Below are 13,366 nucleotides of genomic sequence, written 5' to 3'. Positions count from 1 at the left end.
ACTTATATGCAGGTACATCATGAGAAACGCTGGGCTGGAAGAAGCACAAGCTGGAATCAAGATTGCCTGAAGAAATATCAATAACCTCAGATATGCAGATGACACCACCCTCATGGCAGAAAGGGAAGAGGAACTCAAAAGCCTCTTGATGAAAGTGAAAGAGGAGAGTGAAAAAGTTGGCTTAAAGCTCAACATTCGGAAAACGAAGATCATGGCATCCAGTCCCATAACTTCATGGGAAATAGATGGGGAAACAGTGGAAACAGTGTCAGACTTTATTTTTTCGGGCTCCAAAAATCACTGCAGTTGGTGACTGCAGCCATGAAATTAAAAGACGCTTACTCCTTGGAGGGAAAGTTATGATCAACCTGGATAGCATATTCAAAAGCAGAGACATTACTTTGCCAACAAACGTCTGTCTAGTCAAGGCTATGGTTTTTCCAGTGGTCTTGTATGGATGTGAGAGTTGGACTGTGAAGAAAGCTGAGCGCCAAAGAATTGATGCTTTAAAAAAAAAAAAAAAAGAATTGATGCTTTTAAACTGTGGTGTTGGAGAAGACTCTTTAGAGTCCCTTGGACTGCAAGGAGATCCAACCAGTCCATTCTAAAGGAGATCAGTCCTGGGTGTTCTTTGGAAGGAATGATGCTAAAGCTGAAACTCCAGTACTTTGGCCACTTCATGCGAAGAGTTGACTCATTGGAAAAGACTCTGATGCTGGGAGGGATTGGGGACAGGAGGAGAAGGGGACGACAGAGGATGAGATGGCTGGATGGCATCACCGACTCAATGGACCTGAGTCTGAGTGAACTTCGGGAGTTGGTGATGAACAGGGAGGCCTGGCGTGCTGTGATTCATGGGGTTGCAAAGAGTTGGACATGACTGAGCGACTGAACTGAGTGAGCACTTTTTGCTAACATAATGCCCTAAAAAAAAAATCAATCATTTTGTTGTTGTTTTGGCCATGCCATGCATTATGTGAGATGTTGTCCCACAAAGGATAGAACTCATGGCCCCTGCAGTGGAATCGGAGTCCTAACCACAGGACCAGGTAAGTCTTCATTTTTAAATTGCTCAAAATGGTTGTTGTTAACCTTTTTATAACTGGAGACTTTTGAAAGCACTATCTTTCCTTTCTGTATGGCCTCTCACCCTCAACTAGTATACAGTACATTGAACACGACAACAAATGGCTGTAAATGGTGGAAATTCAAAAATTTTCCTCACTTCTCCACAAAGACTGAAGAGGGGAAAGGGCTAATAAAACAAGGTAGCACTTGGATTTCTGGCCTGCTATTAATTTTTTCCTGTGTATCCATGAAGAAAACATTGCTATTGGTTTCTTGACAAAAACTTTACTTCCTTCTAATTTCCTGAAAGTAAACAGATGACAGATGTACAGCAGGTTCTGCTTTAAAAGGATGGTATGTCCCCTGTAAGAAAAGACTTCAAAACAATAAAGTGATACTGACTGCCCTGAGAAAACCTCAAAATACTAACCTCTACAAGGGTGGGCATACTATTTACAAATTTCAAGTTTGCTTAACAAGACATATTCCAGGCAGAAGCGAAAGTGAAGACAGAAATTCCCTTTCAGGATGTCCTAGTTTGGGTTCCTCAGACTCTAAGCAAAGGTTCAGTTAGTTTATTTGGGAGGCAACTCCATGAAGCAGAAATGAGGAAGCAGCAAAAGTAAGAAGGGTAGGGAGAAGAGCAAGGAAAGGCGAGTTAACAAGACAGTTTAACCACGGGCAAACAGGGCTCAGTTCCACTAAGGATCTTGTGAGAAACCAGAATGTGCGTGCTGCGTGACAGGAAGCTGGGGTACTTACCAGCCGGCCCCCACTCCTTCCTGGTTGGGGGTTACTCTGCGGGGGTTCCACCTCCTGCCCTTCCAAGCTGCCCTTTGTGTAGGCTGAGCAAGCTCCTGGGGTGCAGGAAAAGTCCTCAGGTGGGAAAGCAGGGAACACAGGGCTTGTGGCAAGCTGTCAGCCCGTTCAGGAACTGGACTGCAGGCAGGCAGACGCCATTTGACACTGAGGGATGTGGAGTGTGTGTGTGTGTGTGTGGAGGGCATCTGCATACACATCCATCTCTTACAAGCTGTACTTGCTAGAAAGCTGAGTCCGATACCATTGACAGTTGTTATCCACTCATGAACGTTTGACTTGTCAAAGGTACCTCTCTAGAAATGCCCTCACATTTATGCTTGAATTTCCACACAGGTGCCCAAACAACTACATGGGAGAAGACTGACCTTTCCAATAAACGGTGCTGGGTCTACTGGGTACACACATGTAAGAGAATTAAGCTGATCCATTTCCTGACTCACACCATGTACAAAAGTCAACTCTGGTCCAGAGACCTGAATTGAAGAGCTAGAACCCTAAAACTCTTCAGAAAAAAAATGAGTATATCTTAGTAATCTTGCATTTGGCAATACTTTGATTCTAACACCAAAGCACATGCAACCAAAGAAAAAAGATAAATTTAGACTTCATCAAAATAGAAAAGTTGGTCAATGAGTATTTGTTAAATTGGTGAATAAAAAATTTTAAATTCCCCAGATAGAACACATTTTCAAGTATACCAGATATATTACAGTCAGTTAAAGGCAAGTCTTCTTGACTGAATTCATGAACTTTGGGGTCTATGACTCTCTGGATACATTTTGCACATTTGTGTAGGTGGTAATGCACATTTTTCTGGAGAAAGTGTCCATAACGTCCACTAAATTTCCAAAACCATCTATGACACAAAAAAACACATGCTCCCCTCTCTGGGGTGGACACTCAAATCTTCAGTAGGTCATGCTCTCCACAGGCTTTAAAACTCATCCATGTCAAACCCTGTTCTAAGATCTGATATGCCTTCTGCCATATCAGGGGCATAAGCTGGGTATGTGTGTGAGGTTAAGTATCACAAATTTAATCATGTACTAAAAAATCCATCCAGGTTTCAGCAAATTAAAATCATTTAAAGAATGTGAAATGTCCAAATAGCAATAAATCTATATGAGCCAATAAAAAACTCACAAGTAGCAACTGAACTTTAATATCTTTCCCCAAAATTCCCAATTTATAAATTACTCTGCATTTGTGTATATATTTACACAAATATACATCATAAATTCCCTCATCTTAAATTCAGCCTTTCACAGGAGCAGGGTTCTGGGAATCTGAGACAACTGCTAGTCTGAGCTGGTACTCTAAGGAGCCCCTTGGTCTTAACACCGGCTGCTGTGTGCGCATCACAAGGGTCCACCCTGTAGCACCACAGATGCACAGCAAAGGTGCCAGTTCCGTTGCAGTCCAAGTTCACGTATCCAAGTGCTTATAGAGTCTGCGGCTTTTCTCTTTTTTATTTCTGTTGCCGTGTTTTTTCCAGGGCTTCCCAGCCCCCCTCTCAGAGCTCACAGCAGCTGCTGTCACCAAGCCACTCCCAGGCTTGTAGCCCATCACAGCCTGGACTCCTTTGGTCAGAGCTCTCACATTTTCCTAGGGAATAAGGGAAGATATTAATGGCGGTGTCAGCAGTCTCCTTCAGAGGATACACACAGAATTGTTTGTGGAGAACTCCAGGATAGTGGACTTCCATCTCTCATTGCTCTTCTTTCTCTCCCCATTCCCAAAATAAGTTTCTCAGAGTTTTGTCTTCAATTCATTCTGCCTTCAACTTTTGTTTAGTCCCATGGCTTCAAACACCATCTATATCAATACTCGTAATACCAGCTATTTTCTGGAAATCTCTCTTGATATCAAAATTCTACTTGTGTAACTCAGTTAGTTAGAAGCTGACTCTACATTCTTTATTTCAGCCAGTGGTATAAGAACCTGCTCAGCCCCCAAGATGACACACTCCGTCTTATCTGTCACAACAGTTAGGCACTGAGTTCCATGGACTCCAGTCTCTAGAACTTTATATATCCTCCCCTCTTATCCATCCCCACTGCTTTAACCCAGATGTTCATTGGCTTTTACTGGACCACTGCAAGACTCGTTGAGTCCAGAGTCCACACTTCTATTAGAGTTCTCTAATCTGTATCTCTCTAAGTCCTGTCCTCACAGATCTCTGAAGGCCCCTTGCAGACTGGGGAATCAAGTCCATATTCCTTCCAGTGGCACACAGGGTCACCTGCAACATGGGTTCGGTGCTGATAAAACCCACACTCCTGTATCTTTTTGCCTCTGTTCATTTACTCCTTCTGCCTGGAAATTTCATCACATCTTCCCACTGACACATTTTATTTGTTTCTTAAAGCCTAGCTTAAATATCATTACCTTTCTGTAGTCTGGCAAGGATGTGGAGGTATTGGAACCCTCATACATTGCTGGTGGGAATGTATAATGGTGTAGCCACTTTGGAAGATAGTCTGGCAGCTACTCAGAAGGTTAAATATAGAGCAATTCCAATGACCCAGTAATCTTACTCCAAAGTATACACCCAAGAGAAATGAAATACATGTAAACAGAAAAACCTTCACGTGAATGTACACAGCAGCTGTATTTATAATATACAAAAAGTGGAAACAACCCAAATATCCATCAACTGACAAACGAATAAACAAAATGTGGTATATTCCATTTAATGGAATATTATTTGGCAATAAAAAGCAAAAGAAGTACGGATACGTGAATGAGCCCTGAAGCTGTTAGGCTTTGCTAAAGAAGCCAGCCACAAATGATCATACAGTATATGATACCATTTATATGAAATGTCCAGAACAATCTATTTATAGAGAAAGTGGATGACTGGTTGGAAGTGGCTAGTGGAAGTGGGGAATGGGGAGTGAATGTTAATGGGTACAAGGTCTCCTTCTGGAGTGATAAAATGTTCTAAAATTAGATGGTGGTGATGGTTAACACAACTCTGTGAATATACCATAAACTATTAAATCATGTATTTTAATAGGGTGAATTCAATGATATGCGAATGACATTTCAATAAAGCTATTACTAAATAAAGCTGTTTCAATAAAGTGTATTGGATCAGAAGTTAAAAAAAAAAACTTAAAACTCACCTGATGGAAAAAAGCTTTGTCCACTACATTTTCAATCTGATATACTTTTTTATTTCTAACCACCTGCAGTTTTATTTCCCCACCATTCACTTTTTTCTCCAGGAGTCGCTGGTGTTGGTACTGAAAGGTCACAGGATCTCTGCCAGGAGGAGGATGACAGTACAGGAGTTTACCCTGCAGAGATAACACATGTGGTAACAGCACATCCTCAGAGCACCTGTGTGAAGTTCACAGAGGTGGCCTCTCCCCAGGGCACACTGATGGAACTTTTGTTCTTTTGACAGCCGAGATGGGTTCTGGTCACTGCAACCAGACAGTCCTAACACCCAGAAGACGATCCTTAGTGTTCTAGAGGCCTCACTCCTTCCATAGTCCTAACTTAGAATGTAACCTTTCTTCTCTGTGCCCCTCTTTATCTTCTTTAATGTACTCCTCAGTACAAGTACGTGATTATATTGGGTTGGCCAAAAAGTTGTTTGGGGTTTTTCTGTAACATCTTATGTAAAAACCTGAACAAACTTTTTGGCCAATCCAAAACTTAATGTGGTAGTTGGGGGTTTAGTCACTCCATCGTGAACAACTCTTTGCATCCCCATGGACTGTAGCCCACCAGAATCCTCTGTCCAGGGGATTTCCTAGGCAAGAATACTGGAGTGGGTTGCCATTTCCTTCTCCAGGGCAACCTGCTGACCCAGGGATTGAACCACGTCTCCTGCTTTGCAGGCAGTCTCCTGCACCGTAGGTGGATTCTTCCCTGACTGAGTCATCAGGGAAGCCCTATACTTGATATATTTTCCAAAACAAAAGCCAGGATGCAGTTGGACAGTGTGGCTGCACTAACGGGGACTCTGGGCCTAATGCCGTCGTTCGCTGGGCACCAAGTTTCCTCTTCCTACCATGTATTCTCTAAAGACTGTGCTGTGTTTTAACTCATTTCCCCCATCCTCTACCTAGACAGCATATTAAAAAGCAGACATCACTTTGCCAACAAAGGTCCATCTAGTCAAAGCTATGGTTTTTCCAGAAGTCATGTTATGGGTGTGAGAGTTGGATCATAAAGAAGGCTGAGCTTTGAAGAACTGATACTTCCAAACTGTAATGCTAGAGAAGACTCTTAAAGAGTCCCTTGGACAGCAGGGAGATCAAATCAGTCAATCCTTAAGGAAACCAACCCTGAATATTCATTGGAAGGACTGTGCTGGAGCTGAAGCTCCAATACTTTGGTCATCTGATGTAAAGAACTGACTCATTGGAAAAGACCCTGATGCTGGGAAAGGGGGTGAAAGAGGATGAGACGGTTGGACAGCATCAGAGACTCAATGGACATGAGTTTGAGCAAACTCCAGGAGATGGTGAAGTACAGGGAAGCCTGGCACGCTGCAGTCCATGGCGTTGCAAAGAGTCGGACACAACTGAGCGACTGAACACAACCACCACCCATCCTTCACAGATTGACAGATGGCAAAGAATAATTAATAAATAATTCATCCATACAAGTGTTCTATTAACTATTTTCTTCCTAAATTAAGAAAAAAAAGAACACGGCTGTCCTCTTTCACTTCTGTGCCCCAAAGCCCCACTGATGACACACTGAGAAGAGGAGGGAATAAAGCGACATCCTCACAGCCAATTATTATGAGCCTCCTGGAATACTTTTTGTGGAAAGAAGTAGCTTACTACTACTGTTAATAAAAACTACCGGGGCTAACTTTACACGAGGCACTGAGCTAAGTGGTGTTTGTGTATATGGGGGTGTCTGTCTCCAACTCATATCACCATTCTCATTTATTTCCCATAATAATCTCATGAGATAGGTACTATGAACTCCTATTTTGCTGATGAGAAAAACCCAAAACTTACTATGTCCTCACTGTAACAGGAAAATAATAGCTCACAGACTTACATACTTTATCACCTTTACTGATAACAGATATTCAGAGATGTTCATCTATTTCATATCATGTCAGTCCTTTCTATGTTTTATATGATGCTGGCTCCCCTGGATCAAGAGTATAATTGCAGTTATAAAACAGTATCAAAGAGAAAATATCTCTTTTATAACCCAGCTGGTTGCCATTACCCTAAACACAGGCAATGGAAAAAGACCTACTTACTTATTGGAGAGGAACAAGAGGCAGGGTTCACTTACATTGACATAATCCTTCAGGATGTAGCGTGCAGATCGAGGCTGGTCTGGCTGTCCATGTGCTGTCATGAATCCTCGCATACCTATAAGGGGAAATGAATTTTGTAAAACCTAAGTTAGAAGACACTGTAATAAAGAAACTTGAGGTTAATGGAAATCTAGCCTTTTCTATTACTACACTGCATTCTTATGCTACCTTAAAAAAATCAATTAACAATGTAGAAAACATTTTGGTTAGCATTACAAATCTATCTGACAATCCAAGACCGACTATACTGGTGCATCTGATCTTTTGACAAACGCCTAGCAACATGTTGTGACGGACACGTTCAGTCTCTCTCTACTCTAGTTATTTCTTTCATCTCTTTGATTTTAAACACTGATCCAAGGAGGCTACTTGTAGAATGCTACATTGTCATTATCAGCAAAACCAAAAGCAACAGATCAAGTTTTCTTATTTAATGACATACCTACACTTTTTTCAGTTTCCCAAACATACAACAAAGATCCCTTTAATACTAATCTAATTAGAAGGGAGCAACAGAGCAGAGCTGATAATAACACAGGCTTTAGCTGACAGGTTCAAAACCCAGCTCCTCCTACTAGCCCTATGCTGTTGGGTCTTTTAGTTTAGAAGAAAGCAGTTACAACTATACACAAAGATACCTTTGAAGGAAGATGAAAATCTAAAAATTAAAAAAAAATTATAGGAAAACAGCTTTTCCCAAGTAAAACACCAAACCCAACAAAACTAAAAACCGAACAAAACTGACTTCTATGGGGCTAAAGAAAATACACATCAAGAAAAACATTTGAAACATAGGTGGCAAAGAACTGCTACAAATCATTAAGACACAAATGATGCATAGAAAAAAGTGATTCTTAGAAGATAAAATGGTTAACAAATACATGGACAGATGATGGATTGTACTAGTATTTTAAGAATGTTTAGGCATGTGTTTTTACAAACTGGCTTTGTCCTCACTTTTTGATTTACCAGAGAGAATTAGATGAAAAATTTGAAAAGACTCATATTACTTTCAGTTTTATCTGGATATCAAACCAGATGGAAAGTCTGATACAAAGTCTACTTTTCCCCATCTTTCAGGCCAGCACAAGGGACAGATGGATTAGGAAAGAAACCTAGGTTCTCACTGAGGCTATGCCACTGACCAGACACCACCTTAGGCAAGTCATTTCATGTTCAGAGTTCAGATTACTTGTTGTAAGGAAAGGGAGAGGAGAGACGGGGAAATCTTTAAGACCCCTTCTTGTCCTATGATTTTGTGACTATACTAGTCTTACCACAAGTGCTTAGTATCCATCCTCTTTAAAATATCTCAACTAAGGCAAAAATTCAAGGTCTGATTTAACTGTGGTTTATATCAAATCACCTTTCTCTGCCAGGAAACACTCAAATAACCTGAACTCTTTCCTGGCTGAGGGCAATTTCTTGAAAGGCAAGATACATATACATGGAAACTTTTTAACACTGGTATTTCTTTAGGTAGATACAGGTCTCTCCAGATTAAATTTGTGTTTAAGGTAAGTAAATCACAGTCAATTGGAGAAATGACAAAGATAATTCTCATGTGTGTGTATGCTAAGTTGCTTCAGTCATGTCTGACTCTGTGCAACTCTATGGACTACAACTTGCTGGGCTCCTCTGTCCATGGGATTCTCCAGGCAAGAATACTGGAGTGGGTTGCCATGCCCGCCTCCAGGGGATCTTCCCAACCGAGGGACTGAATCCTCATCTCTCATGTCTTTTGCACTGGCAGACGGGTTCTTTACCACTACCACCACCTGGAAAGTTTCTACATGGAGCTCCCATGAAGAAAAGCCAACAGAGCCTCAGATCAGAACCCCTACATCTACACTTGGGTCCAAGGCCTCCTACCGGAAAGGGCCTGAAACCACCAAAGCCTGGGAAGACACGTCTCCCAGGCACTGATTTCTGCGATTAAAACCGGGAAGAGGCAAGGAATATAGCACACCTCCTTCTCTAACTCTAAAAAGCACCTAACATGAAATAAAATACCACTCAGGCAGCAGCCGGCTCCCCCTCCTTTACTGCCAGACCCCAAAACCACTACCAAGTCAGCTACCTGGAGGCTACTCCGCAGGAAAGACCAACAGGACCACAGAAATATCAACCCTGAAAGATGACAAAATGCTAAGGGAAAATTCTGAATTTGTATCTTTGCAGGGTACTTCTATCAGTAATTATATTGTTATTTTTTGTTCACATTTTAAAATAAATCACCACTCACATCCATAAGCCGTCAGCAGTTCCTCTGATGTTGGAGGTCGCCGGGGATCTTCATCCTCTCTAGGCTTTATGATGTCAATGCCATATGTAGCTTCTAAAACATGTCTTGGAATATTCTGGCAAACATAAGCTTGTCAAGGAATCTACTTCTCTGAACTGACCCTCTTCCTCCTCCCCATGGCATCTTCTAAGAACACTGTATTTCAGCACCATGGTGACAAAAAACTTTCCACCTCTCCTAAGAAGTATGATTATTCTTAATTTTAAAAGACTTTCAGTCCCTCTTTTAAAAAAAGCCTTATGCACCAAATGTATGCACCTCCAAATGTATCCTTTAAAAATATTCTCTCTGAAACAGACTTCAAGATGACAAATTTTTACCTAAATACACTACAGATTTGTGAGATAATCCTAATTCAGAGATAAGTCACACAATCTTTGTTTCTAATCCTTACAATTATGTAAGGAGGGATTATTTTTTCCTCCCCTGTTTAATTACCCAGATTTTTCTGAAGCTCCAATATACACAGAACAACCACAATTTTGGCATAGCACCAAGGATATTAGTGATACAGGTGGGACATGGTCTCTCATCTGGTCAATCGGGAGGATTCCACTGCAAATCATTTCGGCTTTGGTAGAGACAAAGGAGGGCATCACCAGGCCTGGGCAGTCACACAGGCAGAGGCCAGGTTCTACATAGAGAGTCTGAAGGACAAGTAAGGGGGTTAGGCTGGGCACACGGCACAGGAAGGGGAAGAAGAGCAGCACATGAGTGGCAAAGAACTCCAGAAAATACTCAGAGGGAGGAACTGTCTGAGGAGTAAATGCAGAGGCTGATGCTGTGGAAATACCTGAAAATGCTTGGTGTGGCCAGGCGTAGCAGACACAGATACCTTCTTGTTGCCTAGGATGGTGTTGATTGTTGAACTCTTACCAACGTTTGGATAGCCCACCTAGAAGGGAGTCAGATGGAATGTCTACAGTAAAAGTTGGCAATCTTCACAGGATGCCAAAAGCCTACCCTATCTAAAAAGCCTGCATCACAGGATGCCCAAAGCCTACCCTACCTAAAGGAAAGAACACTGGATCAGAGGGCAGAAGACAACCTTAAAAGTTTGCATTCTGGTATATCTTGTAAGTCACGAATCCTGTAGGGACTAACTGGGAGACTGCAGAAGGTAACTAATACGAAGAGGGGTATAACCAGTTTAAGCCTTGAGAAAGTTCACTCTTGGAGCTGGGCTTTGCCTGTCACACACGGCCGGCTCCCACGACGCCCACGGGCAACAAGAAGGCTTCAGTGTTCCCTGTGACACCAGGGCCTGACTGGTCTCTGGGGCTCCAGTGCAGTGGGAATACAGACCCTCATGAATCAATTTTATGACCTATCTCATCTTACCAGTCCAACAGTAAGTTGTCCATCCTTCACCTTCTTTCCAGAGTGCAGCTGCTTAAAGACCTCGAGCAATTCCTGCTTGGATACCAAGTGACTAAAATTGTGTATTTGTCTCTTTTGTGGGGTGTTCCTTCCTTGAGCCTCAGAATGGCCCTCTTTGCAGTCCTGGCCACAGGCTTCCTCATCAGGGCTGCTGCTGTCTTCCAAACACGTCTGCCAGTCCTCCTCCTCCTCCTGACAGTCCTCATACTCGCTCTCATCTTCTTCACTACTGGCAGCCTCACCAAGTGAAAGATGTTCAGTCTCTTTGTGTAGAATTTCAGCTTTGTCGCAACTGGAGTTTTCAAACTCGGCTGTGATAGCCTCTCCAGTGTCTCCGTTTACTTCTTCCTGATGAAATAACAGAAACCACATAAGTTCAGAAGTGTGTAACAACTGCACTTTTCACTCCGGTGAAAACACTCAGAGTTGGTTATCTAAGATGAACAGAGGACAAAAAACATTGTGAAGAAGAGGAAAGGACAGACGGAGGAGACGAGATAACATGAGAATGTAACTGAACTATCAACAGTGGTGCCCTCTAGAGGTGGACCTTCACATCACACATTTTTCTTACTTGAACTTTGAACAAATAACATCTATTATTTTTCTAATAGATAACTCTTGTTTAAGGCCATACTACCCTGAACACCTTGATCCTAATAGATAACTCTTTTATCTATTAAAAAGAGAGTAAGAATTTAGAAAAGTCTGTGTCAAGCTGATTTCCTTGGCAGTACTTTTGCAATGGACTGTAGAATAAAATAAAAGCATTCTCATTAACAGTAAAACAGTTAACATTCTCTTCTTTGCACAAAGCAAGATGGGTATAATTTATAATTAATATATATTTGCATTTTCAAAGACAGGGATTTTCATAGTTAAGGAAACTCTTCTTTTATAACTGCCTTTAATAAATCATAGCACCATGGAGCACAGGTCCCTGTGTGTGAAACATGAGAGCAACAAAACAATGCTGTGCATGGAAATTATTCAGCAAACAATGATTTTTTTTTGGAAACAGAATGGTAAAAATCATTTACAATTCATGGGTATATTAATCCTTCTGGATGAATTACAAGTTGGAATCAAGATTGCCAGGAGAAATAACAACCTCAAATATGCATATGATACCACTTTAATCACAGAAAGTGAAGAGGAACTGAAGAGCTTCTTGATGAGGGTAAAAGAGAAGAGTGAAAAAACTGGCTTAAAACTCAACATTCAAAAACTAAGATCATGACATCTGGTCCCATCACTTCATGGCATATAGATGGGGAAAAATGTGAACAGCGACAGACTTTATTTTCTTGGGTTCCAAAATAACTGCGGACGGTGACTGCAGCCATAAAATTCAAAGATACTTGCTCCTTGAAAGAAAAGCTATGACTAACCTAGACAGCATATTAAAAAGAAGAGACATTACTTTGCCGACAAAGGTCTGTACAGTCAAAGCTATGGTTTTTTTTTCCAGTAGTCATGTATGGATGTGAGTGTTAAACCATAAAGAAGGCTGAGCATCAAAGAATTGATGTTTTTGAACTGTGGTGTTGGAGAAGACTCTTGAGAGTCCCCTGGACAGCAAGGAGATCAAACCAGTCAATCCTCAAGGAAATCAGTCCTAAATATTCATTGGAAGGACCGATGCTGAAGCTGAAACTCCAATACCTTGGCCACCTGATATGAAGAACTGACACACTGGAAAAGGCCTTGATGCTGGGGAAGATAGAATGCAGGAGAAGGGGACGACAGAGGATGAGATGGTTGGATGGCATTGTCGACTCAATGGACATGAATTTGAGCAAACTCCGGGAGATAGTAAAGGACACGGAAGCCTGGCGTGCTGCAGTCCATGAGACCACAAAGAATTGGACATGACTTAGCAACTTAACAACAATCATTCTGAATTCTTATGGATAATAAAGCAGAAATACAACAATTTACAGTATTACCAATTCTTATCAATAAGGATGAATTGATTTAGATTTAGAAATGATGCAAACCTATCATTTCCAAATAATCTACAGGAGAGGGCATGATGAACTCAGTTAAATAGGTATCCTACATTTTAGGGAAGAAACAAAGTCAGGGAGAAGAGGTATGATTTCACTGTCATTTCAGGCGACTCAAAAAGAAACTTGGAATTGGAAGCAATTTCTATAATGAATGTCAAGAAGTCACTGTGTACTATTCTGAATCATTTAAAAGTATGAAAGAGGCAGAACACAAGAATGTGGACTGAACATGGGTATGTACTAGGAAAACTAAGGCTTGAAGCAGTTTAGGTTCAGGAAAATGATAAAGGCAACAAAAGGACTTTGCAGTAGTTACATCAAAAATTTAAAGAAGGGACCAATTGAAAAAGTATATACAGGTCCCTTGCTAAGACTAGCCAGTGAGGCACTCTCCACCCCCTTCTGATGTCTATGTCAGAAGTTTTATCTGTCCCTTTTTCACTTTAATAAAACTCTGCTACACACACACACAAAAAG

The 13,366-nt window shown here is 41.3% G+C and overlaps 1 protein-coding gene across 1 annotated transcript in view; it reads right to left on the bottom strand.

Annotated features, from left to right (window-relative positions):
- Positions 1-3,029: 3,029 nt before the first annotated feature.
- Positions 3,030-13,366, bottom strand: part of LSG1 (large 60S subunit nuclear export GTPase 1) — a 22,743-nt gene continuing 12,406 nt past the window's right edge. The window contains exons 8-14 of the mRNA XM_010834390.1: positions 10,839-11,225; positions 10,291-10,392; positions 10,001-10,144; positions 9,438-9,561; positions 7,168-7,247; positions 5,019-5,192; positions 3,030-3,495 (exon numbers count right to left, since the gene is read on the bottom strand). Coding sequence (XP_010832692.1) covers positions 3,316-3,495; positions 5,019-5,192; positions 7,168-7,247; positions 9,438-9,561; positions 10,001-10,144; positions 10,291-10,392; positions 10,839-11,225 — 1,191 coding nt within the window. The 3' untranslated portion in view covers positions 3,030-3,315. The remainder of the gene's footprint in view (positions 3,496-5,018; positions 5,193-7,167; positions 7,248-9,437; positions 9,562-10,000; positions 10,145-10,290; positions 10,393-10,838; positions 11,226-13,366) is intronic.

Source organism: Bison bison, unplaced genomic scaffold, assembly GCF_000754665.1.
Source record: "Bison bison bison isolate TAMUID 2011002044 unplaced genomic scaffold, Bison_UMD1.0 scf7180017864032, whole genome shotgun sequence".
Taxonomy (NCBI): Eukaryota; Metazoa; Chordata; class Mammalia; order Artiodactyla; family Bovidae; genus Bison; species Bison bison.
Note: the sequence above shows the minus strand (reverse complement) of the source record. Positions and strands in the feature narration are given on the sequence as shown.